This window comes from Enhydra lutris, unplaced genomic scaffold, assembly GCF_002288905.1.
Source record: "Enhydra lutris kenyoni isolate GAN:26980312 unplaced genomic scaffold, ASM228890v2 scaffoldscaffold3, whole genome shotgun sequence".
In the NCBI taxonomy this organism is placed as follows: domain Eukaryota; kingdom Metazoa; phylum Chordata; class Mammalia; order Carnivora; family Mustelidae; genus Enhydra; species Enhydra lutris.
This window is the reverse complement of record NW_019154087.1, coordinates 85461468-85487164: the sequence shown is the minus strand read 5'-3', so window position 1 is coordinate 85487164 and position 25697 is coordinate 85461468. Positions and strand designations below refer to the sequence as shown.

The 25697-nt window shown below is 55.9% G+C and overlaps 3 protein-coding genes across 9 annotated transcripts in view; 2 read left to right on the top strand and 1 right to left on the bottom strand.

Annotated features, from left to right (window-relative positions):
- Positions 1 to 1243: 1243 nt before the first annotated feature.
- On the bottom strand, positions 1244 to 8271 carry LOC111157047 (leucine rich repeat LGI family member 3). Its single transcript, XM_022518261.1, has 8 exons — positions 7959 to 8271; positions 6979 to 7050; positions 6050 to 6121; positions 5632 to 5703; positions 5465 to 5536; positions 4690 to 4859; positions 4379 to 4543; positions 1244 to 2061 (listed from the first exon to the last, which is right to left on the bottom strand). Exons 1-8 carry the CDS (start codon positions 8162 to 8164, stop codon positions 1244 to 1246), a joined length of 1647 nt encoding a protein of 548 aa, XP_022373969.1. The 5' UTR covers positions 8165 to 8271.
- Positions 8272 to 14047: 5776 nt separating this feature from the next.
- On the top strand, positions 14048 to 16771 carry LOC111157157 (surfactant protein C). 4 transcript variants are annotated; one of them, XM_022518445.1, is made up of 6 exons: positions 14048 to 14116; positions 14853 to 15011; positions 15363 to 15485; positions 15733 to 15843; positions 16221 to 16368; positions 16566 to 16766. In XM_022518445.1, exons 1-5 carry the CDS (start codon positions 14075 to 14077, stop codon positions 16356 to 16358), a joined length of 573 nt encoding a protein of 190 aa, XP_022374153.1. In that variant the 5' UTR covers positions 14048 to 14074; the 3' UTR covers positions 16359 to 16368; positions 16566 to 16766. The 4 variants fall into 4 exon arrangements, with proteins under 4 accessions (XP_022374153.1, XP_022374160.1, XP_022374136.1 ...); XM_022518428.1 differs by lacking the exon at positions 16221 to 16368 and having other exon boundaries at positions 14052 to 14116; positions 16566 to 16771; XM_022518437.1 differs by lacking the exon at positions 16566 to 16766 and having other exon boundaries at positions 14075 to 14116; positions 15733 to 15847; positions 16195 to 16358.
- Positions 16772 to 17749: 978 nt separating this feature from the next.
- LOC111156717 (bone morphogenetic protein 1) overlaps positions 17750 to 25697 on the top strand; it is a 42083-nt gene continuing 34135 nt past the window's right edge. Inside the window, exons 1-2 of one of the 4 annotated variants that reach the window (XM_022517797.1) lie at positions 17750 to 17913; positions 25010 to 25120. In XM_022517797.1, the coding sequence (XP_022373505.1) occupies positions 17760 to 17913; positions 25010 to 25120 (265 nt within the window). In that variant the 5' untranslated portion in view covers positions 17750 to 17759. Of the gene's footprint in view, positions 17914 to 25009; positions 25133 to 25697 lie in introns of all 4 variants that reach the window. The other 3 variants (XM_022517780.1, XM_022517765.1, XM_022517772.1) reach the window with 3 other exon arrangements.

Sequence of the window (25697 nt, the reverse complement as noted above, 5' to 3'; positions counted from 1 at the left end):
CCCAGCCTACAGCAGAGGGCAGCAGAAGCTTGGCTCCCAGGTCCTACCTCTGCGGACCCTCACCCCCCTCCACCCCTCAGCTCGCACTAAGACACAATGCTCCTGGGGCCTGCCTCTGTGGATTGGAGAGGTCCTGGGATCCCCAGGATGCTCTCTAGCCCTCCTCCACTCTTGGCTCTGGCCCAGTTGGCTCGGGTGCTTGCCGGGGGCCCTGGCTCGGCCAGCGTTGGGACCCACCTTACAGAGCCTACACAGCTCAAAGTCCACATCCCAAAGGCAGGGCTGAACCAGGGGGTGGTCAGAAAGCTGGGGCAGCCACGGTGAAGAAAAGCTGAAGGGCTTTTATCTGGGTGGTCTCCCATCCCCAGGTGAGCTGGATTCAAGGTCAGAGCAGGAAACTCCAGGGAGAACAGAGAGGACCCTAAGAAGAGCTCAGGGTCTGCTTTGTTATTGGTTTGGACAGAGGGGCTTTGCCCCCAGGAGATCAAGCTGGTGCCCAGAGCCTGGCACCACCATTCTCATCCTTATCAGTTACAGGGTGGGCACATGAGGGATGAGTGAGCCGAGGAGGGCAGGGACCATGTGCCTTCTCCAAGAAGGGAGCCAAGGTGATGAAGGAGAGCCTCTTTAGGCCGCCCTGCATCTGCATGTGTGCACACAGAAGTGGGAGAATTAGCAGGGTGCATGTGTGTAAACTGAGGGCATCCATCAGCGTCTGCGTGTGCATGCCGAAGGAGCATAGCGCAGGGGACTGAGCCCCGCAGTGTGGAGGCTGCGGCCTCAGGCTGCAGTACAGACGTGAGCAGGTAAACAGAGCCCCGGAGCACCAACAGGAGAGACCAGAGAGTAGGAAAGCTAAGCTGAAAAATGGGACGGGTGGTTCTGCTCCCCCATGCCCCCTCCCCTGAGGCCAGAGCCCAGAGAAAGCAGCAGATCAAGGGGGGCAGAGTCTTAGGGCGACCAATGTCCACACAGGAGAGGGCACAGGGCCGCTGAGTTGCCTGGCACATCTCCAGGTCTCCATGCTGATGACAACTATGGTGAGTGGCTCCCCTGGGCCCACCCATAGTGTGTATCCATGCTCACGGGTGGGGGTGGGGGGGGGCACGGGTGGGCGTGTCCATGAGGCCGTGTACGCAGGTTGGTTACACGTGTCTTCACATGTGCAGGCACACGTGCTGCTCACAGAGAGATTTCCCTTCAGCCTCCCGCAGCCACCCGGACCCCAGAGGCCGGGCACCCTCTAGGCACTGAGATCCACCACGATGTGTCGGTACACGAGCGTCTGTCCCTTGAAGCTGGGGGCCAGGAGCAGCTGGGCGTCGCCAGCAGGCATGTAGCAGAAGGCCCGAGGGGCCTGCACAGCCAGCTCCTGGAACCGCACAAACTTCTGGCGCCCCTCGTCCCACTGGTAGATCTGCGTGAAGGAGAAGTCACTCCCCAGCGCCAGGTAGCGGCGACCGCCCACGAGGAAGGGCTGCATGGCCAGGGAGCCCCTGGAAGGCAGGGCCTGCACTTCAGAGAAGCGGGTGCCCTCCCAGCGCAGGATCTTGGAGTCGCCGATATAGCGGCTGAGACACAGGTAGCTGTCGCGACCGGCACGGAAGTGTTTCACGGCCTGGGCGTCGGGCACCTGGGTCACCTCGCCCTGGGCCACAAACTGCTTCTGGGTGCGACTCCACTGGTAGATGACAGGCGCCTGGGAGCTGCTAGATACAATCAACCGTGGCTTGCCCTCACCGTCCACGAACTCCAGGTCAGTGTCACGGTGCCAGGCGTGCAGGGCCTGGTGGGAGTAGAAGCCGTTCTGGTGCCAGCGGTAGAGGCTGGTGGCGCCCGCCTTGGAGCTGTCGGCCACAGCAAAGTACCAGTCGCCATCAATGCGGAAAGCCTCGAGGTCGTTGGGCTTGCGCACGCGCTGTGGGTCGATGTCCTGCAGCTTGGTGAAGCGTGTGGTGTTGGGGTCCCAGTGGTAAATATAAGAGCCCCCAAACAGCTGGGCCACAACCATGTACAGCTGGCTGTCCACCACCATTGGCTTGCAGTGCACGGCAGAGGGGGCTGTGGGGAGGGAGAGAAGCAACCTCAGGCAGGGTCAGGCAGCCCCGCAGGCCCCCACCCCATGCCATGCCCTTGGAAGAGGGGGGGGTCACTCCCCTCCGACCCTGGCCCAGAACTAAGGCTCTCGGGGACAGTGGCCCTCCCACCGAACTTCACCCACTTCTCCCAGCTGATCATCTGTCTCAGCATCACTCTCCCGCCACCCCTGCCCCCAGGGTTAAAACATCAGCTGACATGGAGCACAAAACAGGTGTCCCTACGTATTGACCGAGTGTTTATCCATAATATTGATTATGGAATGTTTATTGTGTGAAGCCCCTGGGCTGAGTATGAACAACTAATCATCGGAAATGGATCCTGTTATTTTGCCCATTTAACATTGACAGGAGCAGGCTCAAAGTCTAAGTGACGCCCAAAGCTCCCTGGCTGGCCGGATGCCAGTCAGTGGAAGGAGGAAGAGACTGAGCCCGTCCACAGCCAGGTCATAGAGCCAAGGTACACACCATGACACTTTGATGTTTGGATAGTCGTGTATAAAAACACATTATCCTAAGAATTCCCACTTTTGCAAGGGCTGTTAGGTATGAGGATGTCTGCACGAACCTCCTTCTGTTCAACAACCAGATCGATCTGACCTCTTCTCAAGCACGTGAAGCACACAGGGCCGCACTCTTCACCTGCCCTGTTGCCTCTGTTTATCAACTCTCCTCCTTCGCAGCACTGCTTTACGCACCCTCCGCCTCCTCATCTCTCCCCCCAAGAAAGCCCATGCTGAACCCCAGGCCTCTGGCAGTCACCGCAAATCCCTTCGACAGCCTTGGTCCGCCTGCCCAGATATTCACGACTCCCCAGCTCTCAAGTTCAGACCGTCCATGCCCATACACCCAAGAGCACCTCAAAATCCAGCTGGCCATGACTGGGCACACATCTACCCTCAAACCTATTCCTGCTCTTCCTCCTCTATGTTCTCAATTTCCATCCGTGGCTCCACCCAGTCGCCACCTCCAGAAGCCTGGAGCCATCCCCAACACCTCCCTGTCCCTCACTCACCCACAGCCGATCAGTCCCAAGTCCTGTCAGCCCTCCCTTCTGCTTTCTAATATAGTTTGTGTAGGATTGCTGTTATTCCTTCTGTAAACATTTTCTAGAATCTACCAGGGAGACCATCTGGCCCTGGATCCTTCTTTTGGGGGAAGGGTTTCTTTTTTATAAAGACTTCAGGGACACCTGGGTGGCTCAGTGGGTTAAGCCGCTGCCTTCGGCTCAGGTCATGATCCCAGAGTCCTGGGATCGAGTCCCACATCGGGCTCCTTGTTCAGCAGGGAGCCTGCTTCTCCCTCTGCCTCTGCCTGCCACTCTATCTGCTTGTGCTCACTCTCTCTCTCTCTCTCTCTCTGACAAATAAATAAATAAAATCTTTAAAAAAAAATAAAGACTTCAGATTCTTTCAGAGATACAGGGTAATTTAAAATTTCTGTTTCCTCTTGTGTCAGTTCACTCCTCCATCCTAAATCTCTCTCTCCATCCCCCCTACTGTTGCCCCAGTCCAAACTCCTGCCTATCCCCCTAACGGTGTGCCCACATGTCTCGCCCCATGCCAAGCCACTCTCCACACGGCATACAGAGAGACTGTTCTAAAATACCAGGTGGTTTGTTTCACACAATCTGCTCAAAACCTGTCCGTGACCTGATCCTCACGTCTCTTGGGTCTCATCTGCCTCTTTCCACCTTGAACCTTATGCTGTAGTCACATGAGCTCCTTATGGTTTACACATGCACGCACTCATGCACTAAGCTGTTGCACACCTTCTTGAATTTTCTCATACTGTTCTTGCTGCCAGAATACCCTTGCCACATTTTTCTCTGCGTTAATTCTCCCTCAGCCTTCTAGACTCAGCTCAAACTCAGTGGATCCCAAACTGAGCTCACTAGCCACTCCTATCTCGTTCTTCGTTCGCTGGAACCAACCAGTTACTCAAGCCAGGCACTTGGGCATCACCTCTGACTTTCCCTCACCCTTCAAGGCTCAAGTCAGGCATCCCCTCCACCAGGAAGCCCTCCTTGATTGCCCAGGGTATGCTTCTCCTTTGTGGTCCTAGAACATCATATTCATATCTCCCTCCTCATACCCACCTATTATATGGATGTTATCTGTGTATGTATTGGCCTCTCCCCAAAGACTGGAAAGTTATTATGAGCAGAGACCATGTCTCATCTATGCCTCTACCTGTAGGTACTCAATGGAGAGGAACAATGGAGCCCAGTGCCTCTCTACCCCTTTAAATATGGACCACCAAAGCCAGCCGGGGGTAGGTACCTGGTATTCTATCATAATCTCGAAGCTGCCGTTCCACATAGTCCCACTTGAGGACAGTGCAAGCGCTGGCACCTGGCTGGGCCAGAGCCAAGTAGAGGTCGCTGGAGTAAAGGAAGGGCTCGGCTGACACCGCTGGGAAGGACAGGGTCTGGTACAGCACAAAATCTGTAGGGATGAGAGGTGAGCGGTGGGAAGAAGGCTTAGAGCTTGTTGGGGGGAAAGTGCTGCTGGACTGGGATGGTGGAGGCTGGGGGTGCTTCCGGCAGTGCCTGTGAGCGCCCCGGGGATGGGGGGAGGGGGGTACCTCCTACCAGTGGTGATGCAGTCGAACTCTCGCAGTGGCAAGTCCTGCACCTTGTGCTCCTGGAAGCGGGGCGGGCTGGCACAGTAGATGGGAGCCACGGTGGTGTTGGTGTGCGCCAGCCACTCCACAAGCCACTTGACCTTGCAGTCGCAGTTGAGCGAGTTGCCCCGCAGGTCCCTGGATCGCGAGGGTGACGGAGGGAACACAGAGAGGAGCAGGCTCCCAGTGGCTCTGCGCCCCCCACACCTTCCACCCAGAGGCTCTCTGGGCTTTTGCAAGTGGGTATAATCAAGGCTGCCGCTCGCTGCTCACATGGCATCTTTCCGCATTTTAGAGAGAAGTCCCCCTTGGGCTAGATGCACCCTCATGGACATGGGTTTGGCCAGTGGAGCCGGGGCCGAGTTTCAGTCCCTGCTGGCCTCCTGAGTGGGGTACCCTTTTCAGTGTGTAACCTGCACCACTATGTCACATCTCAGTTCCTTCAGACCTTCCACAATCCTGGGTTGTTGCTTTTTTTCTTGTGTAAATACTGACTGATGATTGTGGCTATACAATAGGACATTAATGTATGATCAAATCAAACATATGTTTTAAAAGCGCATGTTTAAGAAGCATATACATACACACTGTGTATCCAAGTAACCTTCCAGGAGGCATCCCTGAACCCAAGCCCTCCCAGGCTCTCAAGAACTTATGATCTTCCCAATTCTAGCTCGCATGCCCCTCTCTCCAGGGACGTGCCCCTCTGTGCCATTGTCGAAAGTGGTAGGGCTCAGACTTACAAGTCACTAAGGATATCCAAGGGCTGGAAGATGTCTCGAGGCAATGTCTGCAAGTTATTGTTGGCCAGCGATCTGCAAGAGAGACCCCTGGGTCACCTGACTGAGGCCAAAGACCACAGGAGATGCAAGGCTTTGGTCCCGTGTGTGTATGTCCGCGATATACTCACAGGTGTGTCAAAGACTTGAGTCCTCTGAAGGTAAACTTGGATAGTGCCCAGATGTCGTTGTTCTCAATGAAGCTGGAGACAATGAGAATTTGTTGTAGATGCCACTCAGTATCCCAGACCCCCAATCAGCTACTTCTCTCCGCCCCAGCTAGATTCCTGCCCGTGGTCCTAAGGCAGGCTTCCATTCTGATTCTGGTGACATAAATGAAGACTGTGGTGACAGGGCATCTGAAAGGGGTGGTTTAGGTAGAGGGATGGATGAAATGACCGTCTGCTTGAGTCCAGCAGTCAGAGGACTCAAGGGCTCTCCCTCCCCATTATCCCCAGCCTTCCTCATCCAAGCTGCCTTCTCAGCCCACCCAGGCTGGGGCTCCCTCCTCCTTTCTGGTTCCCATTTCCCCCACTCCTTGACACACACAGGTACTGCAGGTGTGACAGTCCTGTGAAGGCGTTGTCTCCAATCAGAGTAAACTTGTTGGAGTTGAGTAACCTGGAGAGACAGAGAGCGATTAGAGCTTCCAAGGGTGTGCCCGCTGTGCCAGCCCCCAGCCTGCCACCACACCCTGGGGCTTCCTCACAGTCCCAGGGCCCTGCTGTCCCATGTCGGGACCCCAGAGCAGCCCAGCACCAAGATCAGCCAGGAGCTTGTTCTGGGCCCACAAACTGTTTGCTTCAAGGGTAGAATCAGTCAGGGGCAGAGCTCTCCTACCAAGCTGGGTCCTTCCCCAGTGTGTCTCTCTGTCTCTGTGTCTGTGTCCGTCCTCTGTCTCCCACCCTCACCCCAGCTCACTCACTCCCTGTCAGAGTGGTGGTGAGCTTGAGGGTAGGTAACCCATGCTGAAAAGGAGCTGGGGTAACTCACAAGCACTATCTCCTGCGACTGGGGCTTCAAACAGGAACAGCCTTAGTTAAAATTCCACACCTTCCCACATCCCTCCCTTTTGACCCCCAGCTCCTTCTTCAGATCCTGGTGCCCGGGGTCAACTGTCTCTAAGATGAGACCTGTCCCCTGCAGTGTCCACCTTCTGGCACCATACCCAGCTACTGCACCCAGTTCCTTTGGTCTCCAGAGGGGGCAAGTCCATTCCTCATTGGGCCCCAAATACCCACTATTGGTTTTCACAAGCACCCCCTACCTTCCTTCTCCCCACTGCTATTCCCCGCACCCTTTCTGACTCTATGCTGCTCCACCTTTTGTGGCTTTCCTAAGCAGCAGAATTTTAAGGGACACCTGCCTCTTAACCTGCAATGGCTACCTGTATTTGTTCTCCTCTCCCCAGTCCAGGATCTGTCCCCTTCCACTGCCCCACCCCGTACCCACCCTTCCCCAAGGTCCAGCGTCCTTACAGGAACTGCAGCAGGGGCAGGTGGGAAAATGCTCCATCCTGGATCTCTGAGAAGGCGGCATTCACCAGCGTCCTGCAGGGGACACTGGAGTCAGTACTGTCGGGACTACGCAGGGACTGGGGGTAGAAGGGCACCCAAGGTGAACAGGGCACTGCTTCTCCACACTCTTACCCTGGACACTCCCCATTTCACCAGGCTGGGCCCCCTACCTGGGGCTATCTTTCTTTTCCCTTCAGAAACTCATTGCCTTCCTTCATGGCTATCCTCCCCTACGGCCTCCCTGAGCACCAGTGGCCCCAGGCTGAGCTTCCCCTTCAGCCAAAAAGAAGGTTCCATTACCCACACCTTCAAGATCGTCCAAATGCCTACCGTGTGCTAGGTGCTGTTGAGGGATGGGGCACTGGAATGGGGGGTGGGGGGGTTAGCCTCCTGTTCTCAAGGACCACACAGCCCATCTGGTCCCTGAGGCCACTTACTGCAAGGGACAGGCTGGCTGGCCCAGTCCAGAGTGGATGGAAGACCAGTGCAAGGCGGTGGTCCCGTGCCAGGGCACTGTGTGGGTGTATGTCCCTTCCACCCCTCCCCCTGCTTCCACCCTCCCTCCCCCTACAAAAAGCCTTTCTGCCCTTGGAGTGACATCACAGGCAGGGGACCACATGCTCTTGTAAACAACCCCTCCCCCCCCCACCCGTGTCCAGAGCCCTGCACACAGTAGGTCTCATTGATGCTGATGCGGGTGATGATTCATTCTTGGCCCTAAACTCCTGTTTTCCCCAGCCATGGCTGCTGAGCCTGCATGACTACAGAACTCCCCGCAGGGCTGGTGCCTTGTTTCTCCAGTCCTAAGGACCCCTGGAGTCCTCCTGCTCCCCACACTTTGTGCAGGGGGAGCAGGGGTTTTCCCCATCCACTGTCAGAAGGCTCTTGCCTTGCTCCCTCCCTCCGCTCCCCCACCTCCTGAGCCAGGGCAGGACACTCACAGAGAGATGACCTCGGAGGGCAGGTTCCTGGGCACGGCCTTAGAGTCCACGCAGAAGGCGGTGTCCCTGGTGCAGGAGCAGCTGGGCGGGCAGGGGGGCGTCTTAGGGGGCCTCTTGGCACTGACTTGCAGCATCAGGCAGAAGCCGAGCGTGGACAGCGCCAGCAGCCGGAGCCCGGAGCCCCGCCTGGCCCGCAACCCCGCCATGCTGCCTGCAAGCTCTCTCGCGGGCCACCGGCCGCAGCCCCCGCCCCGCGGCTCTCCGCCACCCAGCGCGGGCTGCCACCTCCCGGCCACGGCCGCCGGCCGCCGCTGCCGCAGCTAGGAGCCCGGCTGCCCGCTGCGGAAAGCGGACTCCTCCCGCCCTCGGGCGCCGGCTCCGTCCCCTCCCCTGCTCGTTCTCGCGAGCCGGCAAGGAGAGCTGCGCGGGCCCGGAGCGGAGCAAGGGCTGACCGGCGGGGGCGGACGCGGGCTGCGGCGGGGGCGCGCTCAGGGCGGGTGGGGGGGCGGGGGGGAGTGGCGAGGGGGGAGTCCCGTGCTGGGAGTAGCCAAAGAAAGGAGTGGTTACGGCGGTCTCCGGGGCCGCCGTATGCTTGCACGTCCGGCGCCCAGAGAGACTGTCGCGAGTGCAGGTGTGCGAGGTGTGCAAGAGCATCGTCTGCTGGCATGACTGTGCACGTGTGCGCCTCTGCCTCTGCATGGGCACTTGCAAGTAGGCGCCTATCCCCTCGTGGGAGCATTGCTGCATTGTGGATCCCCGTGCCTCTGTGTGCCTGTCTGTCGTGACCCTCAAGGGGACATAACCTCTAAACAAGAGTTCATGGGTGTGTCATAAGCCACATGTGTGTGTAGCTGTGTTCACATGTGTTTCCACGAGCCAGTGAACAGAATGTGCCTTTGTGTCTCTGGGAGCTGAAAAGGGAAATGTTTGTCACTGAGTCCGAGTGGGAGTGTGTGGAATTCTGGAACAGCTCTCCCTACCCAGCCACAGACTGTTGAAGCTGGGTAGAGCCCTGGATGTTTCCCAGGCCAGCTCTTTGTCACAAATGAGGAAACGGAGGCCCAAACCAAGAGGAAAGCAGCCCAGCTTGGTGTCACATCTGCTGTGCGTTGTGTGCCCTGCGTGCTTAATCCTTCCAACCTTTTAAGGTAGATGATATTAATCCCCTTTTACAGATAAGAGAAGTGAAGCTGGTGGTACCAGAGGAAAGGGACAGAACAGAGATTTCAACCCACTCTGCCCCAACTCCAAAGTTCAGAGTCAGACTTCTATACCAGGGCTTTCCAAAGCGTGGTCCAGGGAGTCCAGGAGAATCTTCCGGGGAGTCACTGAGGTCAAAATAATTGTCCTAAGAATGTTAAAACTTAATTTAACTTTTTTTACTTTCATACTCTCACAAAAGTACCCTGGAGTTTTCCAGAGGCTACGCCATGTATCTTCAACTAAGCCAGCAATTAAAGAGATTTTCAAGGGGTACCTGGGCGGCTCAGTCCACTGAAAAGCCAAAGACTTGATTTTGGTTCAGGTCATGATTTCAGGGTCCTGGGATGGAGCCCAGCGTGGGGCTCAGCACATAGGAGGTAGTCTGCTAGAGGATTCTCTCACTCTCCCTCTGTCCCTCCCTCCGCTCATGTTCTCTCTCTCTTTCTAAATAAATAAATCTTGAAAAAAATAAAGAGATTTGCAAAAATGTAAAACAACGGCACTCTTATCTCTAATTTTTTTTTGCTTTGTAAAATCATTTTTAAGATTTATGTTACATATGTTAAAACAGAATGGGTTTATTATTGCAATGTTTACTAATTGATTAATACTTTTAAATTTCTCAGTAAATATCAATACAGTAAATATCAATAGATATAACCCACATAAACAGAAGATCTTGGGGGTCCCCAATATTTTAAGAATGTTAAGGGGTCTGAAACCAAAATGTTTGAGAACTGCTGCTCCCCTCCGTGTTACTTCCCTGGGGATCTCTGTGTGGGACTGATTGTGCTGAAAGTTCGCACAGGATCAGGGGAGCCTGGAAGTCAGGTGAATGGGCTGCCTGTCTGGTGTTCTTTCCATAGCAGGCTAGGAAACTGAGATCTCTGGGTTTAAGATGGGTCCCCAGCTGTGCCCAGCCTCTGCCAGCAGGGACTTCTCTGGTCAGAGCTTACGTCTGCCCATGTTCTCTCAACCAGGGATGCCCTGTCCCTTTGATGCTCACTTGCCACTGCCCATCCAGCTGCCCGTGCAGCCCTCCGCATGCCAGCTTGTGGGACAACAAGCAATGGGGGTAGGGAGGGAGGCCTGGGCAGCTGGGCAGCCGTCCCCACCCGTCCCTGGCACAGCTCTGCCCAGCACACAAAGGGCGGAGTGATTCTTGTCCCAGCCACTGCAGCAGGGGAGCTGGAAGGGGGAAAAGAGGAGGTCCACATAGGAGGGGTGGCTACCATAGAGCTCTCCATCACCCACGGTTCTCCCAGAGGAATTTAGCCCAGAGACATCCAGACTTTGCCCTATTCTCAGCTAGGGAGAAGAGCTGTTTGGGGAATGAAATAGATGATGTTAATCATGACGATTGGATTGATGATGTCATTGGATCCTCACAACAGCTTGGAGAAGGGGACAGGACAGGCAGACTAGTCCCATTTCACAGCCCAACACACTAAAGGAAAGGCAGAAAAATGGATTCGTTCAGGGTCGCAGAGCTGGCTAGTTAAGCATCAAGAGCTCCGCTATTGACTCCCCTGGAGCCCCTTCATGCTTGATGACCATCTTATCCTTGCATATAATGACATGCTGGCTGTGCGCATGCTCTGTGCCCTGCAGCAGGTACAAAGAAACCTCAGGAAACCATGGTCTCAGGGCCAGTCCCCAGGGAAGATAGGGCAATGAGAAGCTCCCGCATTGCTGATGAGAACAGCAGTGAGGGCTAAGAGGCAGGCAAAAAGGCAGCAGGAGGCCCAGAGATTTGGGGGTGGGGGGGCGTGGCAGCCTGGGTCAGCAAGGTGGCAGAGCAGAGACCATTGGCCCTTCCCTGGCCTTTGGAGCTTGATGGCACTCGGAGAGGTGGAGAGGCATTGAGGGTGGGATTTCCAGGAGAGAGAAAAGGCCTAAATAAATGCCAACATGTGAGAAGTCTGCAGCAAAGCAGAGAACTGGGGTGGGGGGAGGGTGAATGGGGGGACAGCTCCCAATGCCCAGCTAAAGGTCCCTCCCTCCTCACTTCTGGAGAAAGACCTCTACTGGGTCAGTGTCAGAGGGGTAGGTGCTAGCATCTGAACTCCCCTTATGAAACTTAAGGGCAACCTTCCTTCCCCAACCTCCAAACGGGCAAAAGCAAGTGAGGGGAAAAAAACAGAAAAAGAAAAACCATAAAGCTTGTGAGAATTACAGCCTAAGGGCATCCTGCAGGGGAGATTGAGGACCTGCGAGAACAGAGGCTTCTCTCCAAGAGACTCCTTTCTCAGCCCCAGCTGATGACGGCAAGCCCTCCACGCAGTGCCTGATCAGGACAAGCCCCACAGCTGGACCCTGCGGCCCCCCGAGATGCCCGCAGGGACCCCGAGATGCTTGCAGTCCTCCTTGGCTCTCCCACTGGCCTGCTGCCCACCTGGCTCAGGCCCAGTGCATGGGAGTCAGCCAATCAATCCCAGTGTTGCTAGGACAACCCAGGGGCGGGAGAGGGGCGCTGGGGGTGGGCAGGGGTGGGCACCGCAGGCAGCTGTCTCCTACATCTGGCACCTGCACACATTTGAGAGGAAGATGCCTCCCCCTCCTCCCTGGACACCGCCCCCACACCCCCCCTCTCCCCAGCCACCAACACACACTGTTCCTAGGACACTTGCTGCTAGAGGTTTCGGCAAATATTTAAAGGAGCAGTTGGTGTGGGGTGGGGGGTGAGGAGGGTGGTGGGAGCAAACATTCCCTTCCCTCCCCTCTGTCCTTCCCTGAGCTTCTCAGGCACTCTCAGCTCAGATGTCATGCTGTTGTGCAACCTGGAGGCTGAAGGCTCTCCTGCTGGAGAGGAGGTCCTCATGGGGACGGGGTAACTCGCCAGGACTGGAGAGCTGGGGGCCAAGGTGCGAGGGAGCCCCCAGGCCAGGGACAGGAACTGGGGTGAAGTGTTGGAAGTAAAGTAGCAGGAACCAGAGGAGTGAGGGTGGGCCGCTGACTTAGACACTTAGAAAGTTCCAAAGGAAAGGACACTGTAGAAACCACCTGGCCCAGCAAGTGGAGGAGAACGCAAGAGAAGGGACGCAGCCGTGGGTCGATTTGGTTTAGTACAACAAAGCAACAGACGTGGCTTTGAGGAGGGAGGTAAAAGAGTTGGAAGGGGGAGGGAGAAGGTCCAGAAAGGGCATCACATGGAGTGAGGAGTATTCTTGGGGGAAATTTAGGGTCAAAGGGTTTAAAAAGAGGAGCCTAGAGGGATAGGGTTATAGGTGACACCAAACAGATGAGATTTAAGAATGAAGAGATTGGTGGGTACCCGGGGGGTTCAGCGGTTAAGCGTCTGCCTTCAGCTCAGGTTGTGATCCAAGGGTCCTGGGATCCAGGCCTGCATCAGGCTCCCTGCTCAGCAGGAAGCCTGCTTCTCCCTCTGCTTGTGTTCTCTCTCTCTGTGTCTGTCAAATAAATAAAATCTTAAAAAAAAAAAAAAAAAAGAATGAAGAGATTGGGACCCCATCAGTCATCACACCCAGCCCTGTGCTGGGCTGTCTGGGCACAAAAGAGAAGTGTCAAGTGTGGAATCTGCTATCAAAAGCCTTCCACTTGATCTCTGAAAATAGTTCACTGTTTTCTTGATGCAGAAAACCCACCAAAATCATTCACATCAAGAGGTTCAAATCTTCACGTTCATTTTAAGAACACTCATGAAACTGCACAGGTCATTAAGGGCATGTACATGCCCAAAGCCACCAAGTATCTGAAGGAGTCACTTTACAGAAGCAATGCGGGCCATTGCATCATCGTAACAGTGGAGCTGGTAGGTGTGCCCAGGGCCAAACGGTGGGCTGGACACAGGACCAGTGGCCTCAAAAGAGTGCTGAATTTTTGCTGCACCTGCTTAAAAATGCAGTGAGTAATGCTGAACTTGAGGGTTTAGATGTAGATGCTCTGGTCATCGAGCACATCCCGGTGAACAGAGCCCCAGATGAGCCGCTAAATTTACAGAGCTCATGGTCGGATCCTCCCCACACTGAGATGATCCTTCCCGAAACAGAGCAGAATGTTCCCAGCCCAGAAGAGGAGGTGGTACAGATGAGAAAGATAGCCCACAAGAAGACTGGAAAAACAACAACGTATGGCCTGGGGATAAATTCAGCCTAAAATAAATGCGAATAAAAGCAGGCGGGAAATGCCTTTAGCTTACAAACAGGCCCATAGCAAAGACTGAAAAACCACACAGTGGTAGGTAAAATGTATAGCCAGAGGGGATGGAGTTTTCAGAATTAGGAAAAGAATGGCTACCGGCAAGGGAGGTTAGGTACCAGATGTGTGGGAAGAGCCCAGGCAGGTGGCATACTTGAAGTGAAAATGTGAGGCTCTCTGAGAGATGGCCACATGCAAACCGCCACACGGATGCGGATGCCGATGTAATGCTGAAGCCCCCACCTGCCTCCAGCAGGGCCTCCTGGGTCTGCAGGATCTGCCTCCTCACTCCCCTTCCTGACGCTCATCCCTGTGACGGGGGAAATTCTGCTAGGAAGTGTAGTGGACTCCGCACTGGGTCAGACCCCTGGCTGCCTGTGAGGTTCAACCTGGCGGAGGAACAGGGAAAGCCACAGACTGCAGGGGCAGGTGCCAGCAAGAAAGGCGGCCAATGCCAGGAAGACACCTACCGTGAGAGGCGCAGATTGCCCAAGGGCAAGTTTGCTCAGCTCACCCAGCTTTGCTCTGGCTGAAGCCAAGAGGACTTATGTGCCAGGGCCAAGGGCCCTCAGGGGCTCTTGCAGCTGGCTTATCGGGACCTCAGTTCTGGAGGGCCAGGAACAAACAGGCTTCAAAGTCAAGGGCTTGGCTGGCAGAAGGGGGCCGGATCCTTCACCTCTGTCCGCTCTCCCTACTGGCACATATAAGACCCTATTTGCACTTGTGGGATGAGAGGGTAAGGTGCCTGCAGCAAGATGGATGTGGGCAGCAAGGAGGTCTTGATTGAGAACCCGCCGGTGAGTATGACCGTGTGGGGACATGCGTGTGAGCTGGGCTCCGCCTCATCCAAGCTCTTCGAGTTGGTCTCTTCACCTAGCTTCATTCATTGAGTTAACGAGGACCGTGCTAAGTCAGGTCAGGGACACCAACCATTAAGGGAGAGTCCCTTGGGGAGAGGGACATGGCAACCGATCATTCCAGCATGAGGGGCCGAGAGCCACCCCAATGGTCAGTGGAAAGGGCTGCAGAGGGCACTGTGTAAGCAGCCACTATGCGGGGATTCACAGGAAGCTTCACAGAGAAAATGACATTTGAGCTGGCTTCAGAAGAATAGGTAGGAGCTCACTAGGTGGAGAAGGTAGGCACTGCAGGAAGAAGGGGTAGTATGTGTAAAGGCAGGGAGGTGTGAGAGAGCACACCCCATGGTCAGATCCTCCCCCACACTGAGATGATCCTTCCTGAAACAGAGCAGATTGGGGGAATTGTTCTGGGGAACAGAGAGGGATGGGGAGGGCTGGGGTGCCGGGGTACAGAGGAAACAGCAGGAGATGAGACTGGCGCTAGACTTCACACCTAAGCATTTCTGTTGGAATCCAGGCCACCTCCTCCAAGAAGCCTTCTCTGATCTCAGCCCTCCTCTGCACATCCATAGCATTGGTGTCACGCTGTGGGAGGGTGTCTAGCTTGTGCAGGGAGACGAGGTATCCTCTTCATGACCTCATACCTGTCTCTTTCCCTGTCCTACCATGCCAGGACTACTCGGCAGCCCCCCAGGGCCGTTTTGGCCTCCCCTGCTTCCCTTCGAGTCTCAAGCGCCTTCTCATCATAGTGGTGGTGATAGTCCTTGTGGTCGTGATGATTGTAGGGGCCCTGCTAATGGGTCTTCACATGAGCCAGAAACACACTGAAATGGTGAGCAGACCCAGAACGGGGTAGGCAGTGGGTAGAGGACCCGCCTAAAAGGGGGGCTGGGTGGGCTGGGCAGAGAGTGAACTGTTCGAGGGGGATGGAAGGGAGGAGGTAAGGGGTGCCTCAAGAAAAAACAGAAGCAGGAACAGGGTGGCAACCCTGGCTTTGGCTTTTCCACCAGGCCTGTCGCTGGCCTGGCAGCCTGTTCCTTCTAGCATCTGGTCCCACCCAACCTCTCTGGGCTCTCAGCAAAGAAAGGACTGCATTTTAGTAAAGAGGGCTGAGGGTGGACATGGGGACCAAAGGGATGAGTGGAGAAAGAGAAATACCAGGCCACCCTGTGCCCTCCCCCAGGTCCTAGAGATGAGCCTTGGGGGGCCGGAAGCCCAGCAGCGCCTGGCCCTGCAGGAGGGTGCAGGCACCACTGCCACCTTCTCCATTGGCTCCACCGGCATCGTAGTGTATGACTACCAGCGGGTGGGTATCCCTGAGCCCCTGACCCTGGGGAGGTGGCCCTATGACAAGACTATTAGACCACGCAGCTGTGTCACTCCATGCACATCCATCTCTCCCCAGCCCCTAGCCCTTTCCTCCCCAGGCTGAGCCCCAGATTCCAACAGGTCTCCCTCTGGGGCCTAACCTAGAGGGAGATGGTCCCGGATCAGGGTTAGGAAGTGAGCAAGGCAGGGCCTTCCTGAATGCACTCTGGGGTTCCTGTGTTCAGCTCCTGATTGCCTATAAGCCAGCCCCGGGAACCTGTTGCTACATCATGAAGATGGCTCCGGAGAACATCCCAAGTCTTGAGGCTCTCACTAGAAAGTTCCAGAACTTCCAGGTAGGTGTGTTGGTGAGGAGGAGGGGGTTGTCCTCCTCCCAGGGCTGCTGGGAGGAGCATTTGAGATGGCAGCTGTTTGTCACCTGTAAAGTGCTACTCCCTGGGGGCTGCCAGGTGTGTGCCCTTCTCTAAACTCACCTGTGCCACACCTTCCCTACCTGTTCCCCAGCTCTTCTCTGATGCCAAGCTGCTGGCCTCAGCTGAACCTCACCTCCTGGGGGCTTCTGACTCCAGCACAGCCCCCTCTTCACTGGTGAGGAAAGTAAGACTTTTAGGAGGCTCAGAAGGATGGCCTGACATGCCAGAGGTCCCACAAGAAGAGCCACAGGCAAAACAGAAACTCAGGTCCAGGGCTCCAAATCATGTGTTCTTCCCAGGTCAAGCCTGCAGTGTCTACCTCTAAGCTGGGCCAGGAAGAGGGCCACGATGCTGGCTCAGCATCCCCTGGGGACCTGGACTTCCTGGGCACCACAGTGAGCACCCTATGTGGCGAGGTGCCCCTCTACTACATCTAGGACTCCGCAGGTGAGCAGGTGTGACCCTCGGCGTGGAGCAGCAGTGGCCCAGGAAGGCTGACGCCACCTTGACACGTCAGCTGACCAGGAATTGGGGAATCCACTGAGCTGGGTCATCTAGGGAGCTGGGTGGGGGGGAAGGTTCATAGATGGCCCCCTCCTAGTCTCTCTCCCTGACGTAATAAACAGTGTTTCTTTGCTTCCTAGGACCTGTGGAAGCCCCAAGTGAAGAGGAAAGAGCCATGCGCTAAGGCTCTTCTGCAGAGAGGCAGAAAGCTGCTCCTACCCACACCACAGACACTGGAGCTGGAGAAATGGAAGCTGTGGGGAGAGGTGGGAGCGGGCAGAGGAGATGCGGCTCCTAGGGCCAAGGGGTTCCTAGCACGAAAGAATAAAGCAGCCTGACTGAAAAACAAAGGATGCGCCTCTTCCATCCTCCCACACCCCCTCAGTCCTGCTCTTGGTGGGGCCAGTTAGGAGACGGATAGGTCCCTGGGGGAACGACGGGGCTTTCCCTCTTCCCCTCTCGGTCAGGGCGTGATGGGGGACTGGGGGCAGTGGCGAGGGGACGAGGCAATCCACGGGCTTTAGGCGCCCTCCAGTGGTGTCTCCCGAGAGGACGCGAGACAGAGACTGAGACCGACAGAACTCGAGAGACAGGGACCGCGATGGGACAGGGCGAAGGTCCGAGAGAGGCAGAGACCGACAGACGCCGGCGGGGAAACGCTGTCGGTGACCGAGGGGCGGAGGTGCGCCGAAGCCGCGGAGCGACCTGACAGCGTGTCCCGCTGCTCGGGACGGGGCTCGGGCCCAGCGCCCGCGGGACGAGCCGCCGCTAGAGGGCACCTCGCGGGAGCGGCCGTCGGCCGGGCACCCCGGGGCCCGGCGCCCCCTCCCCGGCCCCGCCGGCCCGCGCCCCGGGCCGCCCGAGCCCCCTCCCGGGGCGGGCCCGCTCCGCGCCGTCCCCGCCCCCGGCTGGCGCACCGCCCGGCCTGGCCGAGAGCTGTCCCGGACCCGAGGGGGGCCGAGCTCCCGGCGAAAACCCGCCCTCCAGCGAGCTCATTTCCCTAAAAAGGGGGGGGGGAGGAGAGAAGGAAAGAGGAAAAGAAGGGAAGGGAGCAGAGAAGGCTGGAGGCGCAGGGAGAGGGCCGAGGAGCCGGGCCGGAGAGGGGGCGGGAGACAGGAAGGAGGGGGGCGAGGACAGGGGAGGGGGAGAGGTAGGGACGCGCGAGGGGGGGCAGCGCGGGGAGGGAGCGCGCGGGCGAGCGGAGGGGAGCGCCCTCCCCTCGCCGCCAGTCCTCCGCTTCCCCTCTCGCCGGCTCCCGCGTCCGGGCGCGACCCGCCGCCGCCGCCACCGCGCCCGCCGCCGCCGCCGCCGCCGCCGCCGCCGCGCCCTCCAGCATGCCCGGGGTGGCCCGCCTGCCGCTGCCGCTACTGCTCTGGCTGCTGCTGCTCCCGCGCCCGGGCCGGCCGCTGGACTTGGCCGACTACACCTATGACCTGGGGGAGGAGGACGATTCGGAGCCCGTCAACTACAAAGACCCCTGCAAGGCGGGTAGGCGCCCCCCACCCTGCCGACCGGCCTCGGGGCGCAGGGGCCGGAGCGCGGGCAGGCCCGGCGGGGAGGCGCGGGCTGCTTAGGGTTCGGGGTTGGGGGAGGACAGTCCAGTGTGGGAAGCCGGGAGCTGCCTGGTTGGCAATGCAGTGGGGAACAAAAGAAAGAGGGAGAGAGGGAGGGGGAACTTTGGGGGACTTTTAGGACTGAAGTTTTGCTGCTATTTGTGGAAGCTGCTGCTGCTGCCTTCTCTTCCCAGAGGATTCCTGGGGAAAGCTCCTTGGGTCCCGGGAGAAACCTGCGGCCAAGGAGGCTTTTCCTCCTGCAGGAAACTTTTCTGGCCAAACTCCTGTGTGTGTGTGTGTGGTGTGTGTGTGTGTGTGTGTGTGTGTGTGTGTGTGTGTGTGTACACGCGCGCACTTTTCCCTTCTCCCTCAGCTCGGGCTCCAGGACGTTGCTGTTTTCCAGCCTGTCTGGGCTGCCCCCCAGCCGGCACATCTGTCTGCCCAGGCGGTGCGGGAGGCCTGCATCTCCGAGGAGCAAGTCTCCTGAGGCCCCCCACCCAGCCCAAATGAAGGAAGAAAGTTTTTCAAGGGATCCTCTGATGTCATGCTCCTGGGGTATCCCTTGGTCCCCCCCACCAAACACAAGGCTTCTGGGACAGAGGAGACAGCTGTCAAAGTTAGAGAAGCCAGCCATGGAGGGGGGATTACCTCTGCCGTTAGGTGCCAGAGGTACCTACCAAGGCCAAGTTGAGGTGGAAAGGGGAAAACCACAGAAAACTCAAGTACTGTGTATCAGTTCTCTTAGTCCAAGACACTGGAGGCTAATTAGCTGAGGTCAGAGCCCCGGAGTGTGTGTTTGTCTGTGTGTGTATGTGTTTTTTGTCCGTGAAGACCCCATGTAACCCCATCACTCTTGCTGGACCCAGAGGGGTCTTGCCCCTGGAGTGACCAGATGGCCAGGCACTCAGGCCATTTGCCTAATCAGATGACACTGAACAGGGCTGCCTGGAGCAAGAGAACACACAGGCCATAAGATACCATCAAAATCTTTCCTCAATTTCCTGCCTCTGATTTTGGCCTGTCTCCAAATAGCTAGGACCGGGGTAGTGGCCCGGTCCACTAGAGTGGACTTCTAGAGTTCTAGAAGTGCCTGTATGTGGCATAAGGGGTTGGGTCCCTTTATTTTTGACCCTGGGCTCCCTCCTTTGGGTGGATGGATCACAGCCAGCTACAGAAGAGGTAGACCCTTCCTCCAGTGGGAGGAGGAGAAGCCAAATCTCTCAGCCCTTCTCCACCCTTGCCGGGCTGTGGGTAAACCAGACTCTAGCCATCATCTTTCTCCCTGGGCTTGGAGTGGGCATGAGGCTAAGCGGATGGAACTTGGGCTTTGGAGGCTGGCAGACCTAAGCTGTCAATCCTGGACCCACAACTCATTAGCTCTACTGCCTGGGGAATGTTAATTATCATCTCTGAACTTTGCTTTTCTCACCTGTAAAATGGAACTGATCCTATGTCTCTCTGTAGAGTTGGTGGTAAAGATTAAATATGAGAACATATATAAAACACTTATTAGAGATTAACACACTTAATAAATGTGTGCTGCCTACTCCCCTGTTTTCTATGCCTCACACTCCCACTTCATTTTTTTTTTTTTTTTTTTTTTCCTGAAGGAATGGGCTGGGTTTGCAGGAAAAGGGAGTGTCTCCCTGTCCCTGTCCTTGTGTCACTTATTCATTCAGCTGATCAACATGGACTGAATGCTAATAATAAGTGTCAGGCCCTGGGCTTGATGTTGGGGGAGAAAGAGAAAAGTGTAAGATATGTCCCCTGCCCTCAAAGGGCTTCCAGTCCGGGAGGGCACAAGATGGATGGGGATGTAATCGACTGCACCAACCAAGATGCGTTCTGTGCCACCTTGGAAGGACAGGGCTTAAAGGCTCGAGGAGCCTCTTCCCCCACTGCAGTCCTGGCGACGGTGGTGGTGTCAGAGAACCAGGGGTCACGGGAGGCTGGGAAGGTTTGGGGGTTCTTCATGGAGAAGGGAAGACCTCGAAGAATGGGAAGGAAGTCAATCTGACGTATCTCACTCCTGGAGGGTTTTGGAGTGATTCTTGGAGGAGGCAGCTGGAGGCTGAGGGCTCTATCCCCAGTCTCAGATTTCATGCTAGGGTGGAGCTGGCTGAGTTGGAACTTCAAACAAGGGCTCTGGAGAAGGCTCTGCCCCAGGGTGAAGTGAGGCTGGTGGGGAGCTGGGCCAGGCCTGGGGGTGGCCGAGAGGGCCTGAGAGCCTGACAAGGCCAAGAGTCAGGGTCAGATCAGGCCTCCCTCCTGGGTGTGACTGCTGCAGCCTTTCCTACCTCCGCCCTGACTCCCTAAGACCCCACACCAACAGCTTCATGCCTCAGGTCCCTAGGCTTTTATCTCTGTTCGCGTTGCTGTGTCCTCTTGCCCCCTCTGAGCCTCGCTGTCCGGGTGCTAGACGTGATGGTTGTGGAAACACCCGGCTTTATGGCCTTCGGATGTCCCTGATAGGCCCACTTACCTCTGCTCCCTTGACCCTTTCCGGCTCTCTCCTCTGGTCCTCCTTGCACACAAGGACTATTCCCAGTCCTGAAAGCCCTATTGACTCCCCTGGATCACCTCTCAGGATAACCAGGCCCCTTCTTGTGAGATTACCTCCTTGCACTTACTGTCAGAGCTAGGGCAAAATTGAGGCCAGCAAGGCAAAATTAAGACCCTTGATACCCTGGGGAGTTTCCTGGATCTTGTGGGCAACACTAGAACAATAAGTGGGAAGCTGCATTGGTCTGTGTGTGTGCTGAGAGCTGATTCCACCAAGCTCACACTCTGGTGTGCAAGCTCTCACGTGCACATATGAACTGTCTCTCTCTCTCCTTCTTTCCCCCTTGCCCAGAGAGATTGTGAGTCAATCAGAGAGATTGTGAGCCTGATTTCTTGCATGGTAGGATGCCAAACCATCCGGGGGAACTTCCCTGAGATTCCCAGCTCTTGGGAGTGACCCTCGGGGCTCTGGGAGAGACCCAGGAGGCAGGAATTGGGACACAGTTGCTCCCATAGGCAGAGAAGCACACGGGGACTGCCCTTGAGCCAGTGAGGACCTGACTTCGGCCCCTGATGGCAGCTCACAGGTTTGCTCTTAGAAGAGGAGGTGGGGGAGTAGCTCACCAACCCTCATCACTGTCCCTACCCCAGGGGCCTTCTGCCCCAGGTTTGGACTTCAAGGGCCCTCAGTCATAAGCTCTGGAGGTTGAGAAGCGATCCCTTCTCTTGCCGGACCACATTCCCCCTCCAGACACTCGGAATGAGTCACCCACCCACCTGTGCCCCTGCTCCCTGAGTCACCTTCTCTTTTAGGTGCCCCAAGGGAGGAGGAAAAGACTTAGAATCTCCCTGGGCTCCAGATGGAGGGGGACCAATGGGACTCCCCTAGAAAAAAGGAACTCTCAAGAATTCTAGTTTCTCCAGAGGTTTTGGGAGAAGATGTTGGGGGAGGATGGGGAGGATGTGTCTCTCAGGCCACTAAGAGCCGCCTAAGGATATCAGGAGGAATCAGCTCATCTCTCTGTCTCTCTCTCTCCACCCCCATTCATTTCTAAGGGTGCCCTTCTCCCTTAGGGGGTATTGGGCTGTGAAATGTATACATGGAATTAGCTGTGTGTTTGAATATATGAGGGCTTGCACAAGGAAGTAGTCAAGAGAGTGGGCACATTTGTGGGTGTCCCCCTGCTTTCTGGGCAAGTCCCTTCAACTGTGCATGTGGGTACTCCGAGTGCACATCAGGAGGCGTGCAAATACGCGCCTGTGTAGCAGCACACAGCTGTGATTAAGTACACGCGCGAGTCTGTGGGAGCTTGAGAACGTTCTCCTCCAGCCAGAAGCTGCATTTGTGTGATGGGACATGCGTATGCCCTATGCACGTGGCATTGGGGCGCCATCACACTGGCGAGCTCCTCTCCCTCTCCCCCAGACGGGGATGCCTTGCCGCATCCCTGGGGAGGAGACTCTGCAGTCAAGAGGCCCGCCTAGAGAATGGGCACATGAAGTCCACCTTACTCTTCTCTTTCCTCGCCTGCTCCCAGCCTGGCTATGGAGTGGCCACGAGGGCTCCTGGCTGGTTTATAGCCAGAAAACAAAACAAACTTTTGATCCTGTGTTGAAAACAGCTACTACCCTGACCCTGACCCCAGGACTTCCTTCCGGGTAAGGGGGTGGGGGGTTGTCCTGGACTCTCAGCCATCCAGATTCCCAAGAGCTTCCCTGTGGGGGAATCCCAAATGGGCAGGGCCTTCAGACTCAACGCCTGCCCACCCCATGTCTCCCCACCCCCACTCTGTTCCCACACATTCTTCAGCCATGACATTCCCCACCACAGGACGCCCGCTCGGCAGAAGGGCTCTCTGGCCGGCCGAGGGCCTGTCCCGCCTTCCACTTGCCCTGCCCCCCACACTGCCCTGGTCTCATAGACCAGCACGGTTCCGTGTGCTCTGTGCTTGGAATTCAAGGTTCTGCTTCTGAGCACTCTGGGGCTTCACTCAACCAGGAGCCCAATGGGGGTGAACCGATATGCCTTTAGGAAGTAGAGAGCTGATCTTGAGCTTACGAGGCTGTTTTGGGGTTAAGATTAATAGGAGCCATTTAGTGGGTGCTTACTGTGCTCCAGGCTCTGTGCTAGGCACTTTATTCACATGCTTATTTCATTCCATCATCCTGGGAGACGGATTCTATTGTTAGCTCCTTTTTATGTAGGAGAAAATTGAGGTTTAGAGGAGTTTATGTGACTTGTCAACTAATAGGGGCCAAGCTGGGATTCAAAGACAGGTCTGTCTGCCTACAAAGACTTTGCTTTTTGCTGCGATGTCCAAAGATGAATCTAAATGTCCAGCTACATGTGTATATGATGATGCCCGTAGGTGTGGGCACGTGAGCCTGGAGATGCCAGTGTCTGTGCAAAGCGTGTAAAGGTGTGAGGGTATTCGTGTAGCGTGCGTGTGCTTTTGTGAATGTTGGCCTTGCCTCTCAGAGTGTACCTCTCATCCTGTGAGCTTTGCGGGTCAGCTGAGAAACATCTCCTGTTGCTGTCCCATCAGTTGCCAAGCCAAGGCCCCCAAAGATGACGTTTTACAGAAAAGAATCTTTCTCCTGTGGTGGAATAGATTCTGGGCCACTTACCAGCTGGTGACCTTGGGCAAGTCATTTCCCTTCTTAGGCCCAAGGGTTGTGATTTCTGAAGTCAGGGAGGTGGGGCAGAATCTAGCCATGAGGTTTTCTCTCAAAGAGTCTGTAACTGTACACTCCTGGGCAAATGGACAGGTGGAGTATGATTTAATGGGCATGGCCTGAGTGGGCCAGGGTCAAGTGAATTTGTTAATGGGAAAGCACTTTGTCAGCTGGGAAGCACAATGTAGACTTCAGCCTTTACATAGAGTGTCCTTATGGCTACCATGACCAGCTTCCTGGGTCTGGAGCTCGCAGTTCGTCTATGGGCCTTGGAGCTTGTGCACATACGTGTTATAGAACCGTCTATGACTGTATTTTGTGTGTGTGTGGTTGTGTGTGTCTGCGTGAGTGTCTATTTCTGTGTGTATTTACAATATGGGTTCTACAGCAATAATGCACTTGAATACAATGAGTGCTAGACTGGGAATCAGGAGGCCCGAGTTATGCATCCAGCCTCCCCAATGACGAGCAGTTGGGAGACCATTTCCCTTTCAGGCCTCAGTTTCCACATCTGTAAAATGGAATTGTGGCCTGGATAACTGCTAGAGGGACTCCCACGTTCCGTCGATCCAGGTCTAGGTTGCATCAGAGTATGTGTTTGCAGGCCCAAAGAATATCGACGTGATGCCCCACTCGAACAAACATTCTGGAGTGCCTTCCACCTGCAGGGCGGTGCAGGCAGTGCAGGCGCTGCTGGGGGGGGGGCGGGAGGTAGGGAGCACGTCTCTGTGGCTTACGCTGCTTTGTGTTTGAGGGCATGGTTGTGGATGTCACCGTGTGTCTGATTCTGCATAGGATGAAGTGTTTGTGTGTGTGTGTGTGTGTGTGTGTGTGTGTGTGTCCACCCAGCAGGCCATCTGGGGTGGAGAAACCTGTGTGCAAGGCCTCAAGGTTAAAACAATTTGTGTAATGCTGCCGCCAGGCCTGTGTAGCACTCAGGATGAGAAGCAGATGTTGCCATGGGTGGAGCTTCAGGGAAGCGGCTCTGTGCTCCAGCTCCATCCAGTTCAGCCTCCCGCCTCCCCCAGCCCAGCATGAAGCTGCTTCCGAGCTCCTTCCAGAGCACTCAGCACCACAGCGTCCTCCTGCTCCCGACTTCTCAAAAGACAGGCAAATTGTTTAGCCCATCTCTCCAAACACATCTCTCCCCAGGTCCGGAGATCAAAATGGCCTATTCAGGGGGCTCTGTCCCCCCAACCACCCGCCCTTCTTGCTCCAGAGAAGGGACCCTGAGACTCAGAATAGGAGTCCCTTGAGAACGGTTCAACTTCCTCCTAGCTGGGCAGCTCCTGCTCTGTGTCCTGCTTTCCCTGATGCGTCTCTCTGCTCTGTTCTTATTCACATCCTCTCCTCCTTCTAACTGAAACTGCATTTGCTGAGTGGATACCGTGGGCTCAGCACAGCGCCAAGGGTCTGGGCCCACCGAGTAGACACTGTTATCTGACCACCTTCTGCTTTCTCCATGGCACCCATCACCGCTCTTGAGTTCAGTGTTTGTTTCCTTGCATATTGTCAAAGGTTCGCTCTCCACAAACAGGGCCCTTTTCTACCTGGTTCATCACTTGAGTGGTGCCTGGTGCACGGAAGGTGCTTACTAAGTATTCGCTACAGAGTGATGGGCAAAGTGACATGACTGTGTCTTCCTCTGGTAGGGCGTGGGTATCAGCTTTGCAGGATTCCCAACTCCAGAGTGAGCATGAGTCTCCTGAGGGAGCCTCAAAGCCAGTCCCCCACAGCCTTCTTCCTCAGAAGGCGTTTGAGGACGAAAGTTGCTATAAGGGAGCCCCTGGGGTGGAGGCTGTCAGTGCTGGGTAGAAGGATTAACTCCCCCTGGCCTCTTCTTTTCTCTCTAGCTGCCTTCCTTGGGGACATCGCCCTGGATGAGGAGGACCTCAGGGCCTTCCAGGCGCAGCAGGCTGTGGATCTTAGGCAGCGGGCAACCCACAGGTCTTCCGTCAAAACTGCAGGTATGCTGGGTATAGGCTGGCCCTCGTATGTCCCAGAAATGGGTTCCAGAATTGGAGAAACAAGGAACCTCCCTGTTTCCCAGCCAGGGTCTCTCAGGACAGAGGCTATGAGCTTGAACCCAGCATAATGGCTTGTCTTCCCTTGGGATAGCTTCATCCCTTCCCCAGAGGAACAGCAAGTGTAGACAAACCTGGGAGCTAGACCTGACATTCTTTTTGCTTACAGTTGACAAAGGACTTTCAAAAACATTATCTAACTTAACTGTCCCCAGCCACCTGCGCAGGTAGGCGTCAGGACAAGCCCTGCCTTGCAGATACAGAAACTAAGGCTCACGGGGGTAACATGACTTGCTCACGATCACAGAGCTGGTCAGTGGCAGAGCTGGGATAGGAACCCAAGCCTTCTCACCCCAAATCTGAGGCTCTTTCACTCAACACCCCAACCCCTTCTGGCTTCTCGTGCTCCCTCTTTGCAAGCCTTTATGCATCTTTCCAAGCCCATCTCCAGAGCTTCGCTGGGGAAACCTTCCCTGATCATCCCTCCACTCTCTGTTGACCATGTCAGTGAACCATA

Coding starts and splice junctions, on each gene's coding strand:
- LOC111157047 (XM_022518261.1), bottom strand. CDS start 8,164: ATGGCGGGGTTGCGGGCCAGGCGGGGCTCCGGGCTCCGGCTGCTGGCG. Junction 5,704..6,049: donor CTGTCACACCTGCAGTACCT/GTGTGTGTCAAG, acceptor CATTGTCTCCAG/CTTCATTGAGAACAACGACA. Junction 5,537..5,631: donor CTCAAGTCTTTGACACACCT/GTGAGTATATCG, acceptor TCTCTCTTGCAG/ATCGCTGGCCAACAATAACT.
- LOC111157157 (XM_022518428.1), top strand. CDS start 14,075: ATGGATGTGGGCAGCAAGGAGGTCTTGATTGAGAACCCGCCG. Junction 15,012..15,362: donor GCCAGAAACACACTGAAATG/GTGAGCAGACCC, acceptor GCCCTCCCCCAG/GTCCTAGAGATGAGCCTTGG. Junction 15,486..15,732: donor TAGTGTATGACTACCAGCGG/GTGGGTATCCCT, acceptor TCCTGTGTTCAG/CTCCTGATTGCCTATAAGCC.